At 29.2% G+C, this 2243-nt stretch overlaps 1 protein-coding gene across 1 annotated transcript; it reads right to left on the bottom strand.

Moving 5' to 3' along the window:
* Nucleotides 1-540: 540 nt before the first annotated feature.
* LOC110605021 (protein RADIALIS-like 1) lies at nt 541-1958 on the bottom strand. The gene is made up of 2 exons (XM_021743311.2): nt 1507-1958; nt 541-852 (listed from the first exon to the last, which is right to left on the bottom strand). Exons 1-2 carry the CDS (start codon nt 1757-1759, stop codon nt 848-850), a joined length of 258 nt encoding a protein of 85 aa, XP_021599003.1. The 5' UTR covers nt 1760-1958; the 3' UTR covers nt 541-847.
* Between the last annotated feature and the right edge of the window lie 285 nt (nt 1959-2243).

The following is a 2243-nucleotide window of genomic DNA, read 5'->3' as shown; positions in this document are numbered from 1 at the left end:
ATCTCGATCGAACTCGCATCAGCTATTGCCAATGAATTTCTTGTACTATTAATTATTTAAAACATGATTTGAGATGATGATACAAACATGATTGCTCCTCAAATTGGGGATTGATTAATGGGATATAATTTTATTTCCATGAATTTCTTTTATTGAATTGGAAAAGATTATTTAGTTTTTTATAAATAGAAACGAAGATATGAATTTTGTTTAATTGAAAATTTTACTTTCCTTATTTATTTTTCTTACAAATTTATTAACTCTGCATAATTTTTTAATTAAGAATGATTCTAATATCAAACAATTTGATATAAACTAATTCAAATAATTTTTATACCCATCAATTTTTCATGTAAATAAAGTAATTTCTTAATTTTAGCTTTTAATTCATACAATTAGACAATATTTCTTTATTTTAATGATGTAATTCCATAGAATTAAGATAATGATTCTCTTGATTTATTGGTTAACTAATATATTTATGTAATTTATTTTATAGAAATTGGTAAAAAAAATGAAATTTCTGAACAACCACACTAATTATTATTAAACAAAATATATATTTATTATGCAAGCTTATACAGTGAAAAGCACGTGAGAATCACAAGATTCAAAGTGCCTTCCCTTATTCTGATACATTTATATATTATTATTACCACTAATATAAAATAGACCACAGAAAAAAAAAGAGAAAAAGACAAAAAGTAATTAAAAAGATTCTTGAAGTAGGTGTACTAGTAGAACATAGACTAAAGTGAACGAGCACAGCTTCAAAGAAAATCCTGGAAAATAAATTGAGTAGTGCTATTGATGCTTCTTGTAGCTCACAGCACCTTCATTTTTTTTTTTACCCTGCATAAGAAAATAAAAATAAAATTATTTTTTTAGCATAAATTAAAATTACATAATTGTAGCAATTTTTTTTTTTATTTATCTAATCACAGAAGAAAACAAAACCAATCATATTAGCTATGGATTGTGTATTATCTCTGATGGATACATTTATATATAATTTTTTTTAAAAAAAAATAAGAGTCAAAATCATTATTTATACAAGCCACGTGAAAAGTGCCTGTGGGGTCAAAAATTTAGATTTTGGAATTTTATTTTCGTAATTTAGGACCATTTAAATTCAATTTTTCATGAGGATAGGATATATATCCTTATCGATTAAGGCTTAATCTTCTTTTCCTCATAATCTCACACCACCCTTTTGGATTCGATGCTCAGTATTTGCTTTTTTAGAGTCAAAAAAAGAAAGAAAGAAAGAAAGAAAGAAAGAAAGAAAAGGGTTTCAAAGATGAGAATCCAAAAAAAAAAAAAAAAAAAGAAGCCAAGAATATAAAGTTTGATTCGAGCATGAGAATGGATTCAAAATCAGGAAAAATTCCCTTATTTTCCAAAAAAACAATGAAGAAAAAAAAAAGAAATTTGGTTTATTTATTTATATATTATCTATAGATTGCTGGATGATCTATATATATTTTTTGTTGATATTGAGATTACCTCTCCTGGAGCCGCCGGTGGTCCTGTAATTGGGGAAGGGAACTTGACCGGATTCAATATAGCGGACATCCTGAACAAGAAGCTCATAGTGCCTTTTAACGTCATCAGCAGTTTTGCCGCCAACAGCTCTGGCGACATTGGCCCAACGCTCAGGTGTGTCCTTATCGTACACGGCCAAAGCCTTCTCGAAGGCTTTGTTCTGCTCAGCAGTCCAAGAAGCAGACCCACGAGAGGACATTGAGGTAGACGCCATTCCTTATGATGTGATAAATATAAATATTCTTACACAATGATGGTGGAGAAATTAAAAAGGTTGTAAGAAGCAAAAGGGAAGTGTTGAAATTTTGTGTATGGTGTCTTTAAGGTTATGAGAAAAAGGCTGCAAAAGGAAGGAGAGAACTATTGAGAAGAGAGTCAAAAGATTTTAAGTGAAGGAGGAGATGTGTGGAAAGAGTGTGCAATGGCTGCCTTTTATAAGGAGAAGTTTTGGGTTGGGAGAGTGGTGGGGTAGAGCCAATTGGGGAAAAAGAAATCTAGCAAAATAGAATTTCAATGATTTGTCTCCCCAGGAACCACAAAAAAAAATAATAATAATAAAAAATTAAAAAAAAAGACAAGAAGAAGAATATGAAGCAGCATCTCCAGGACATAAACTGTACCATTAATTGAGGAATTTATACATTTTATATGCCAATTTTTAGAAAATGTTAATTTTTTTTTTAAAACGGACTTAGAAA

Source organism: Manihot esculenta, chromosome 17 (genome assembly GCF_001659605.2).
Source record: "Manihot esculenta cultivar AM560-2 chromosome 17, M.esculenta_v8, whole genome shotgun sequence".
NCBI lineage: Eukaryota > Viridiplantae > Streptophyta > Magnoliopsida > Malpighiales > Euphorbiaceae > Manihot > Manihot esculenta.
This window is presented reverse-complemented; position numbering and strand designations above follow the sequence as displayed.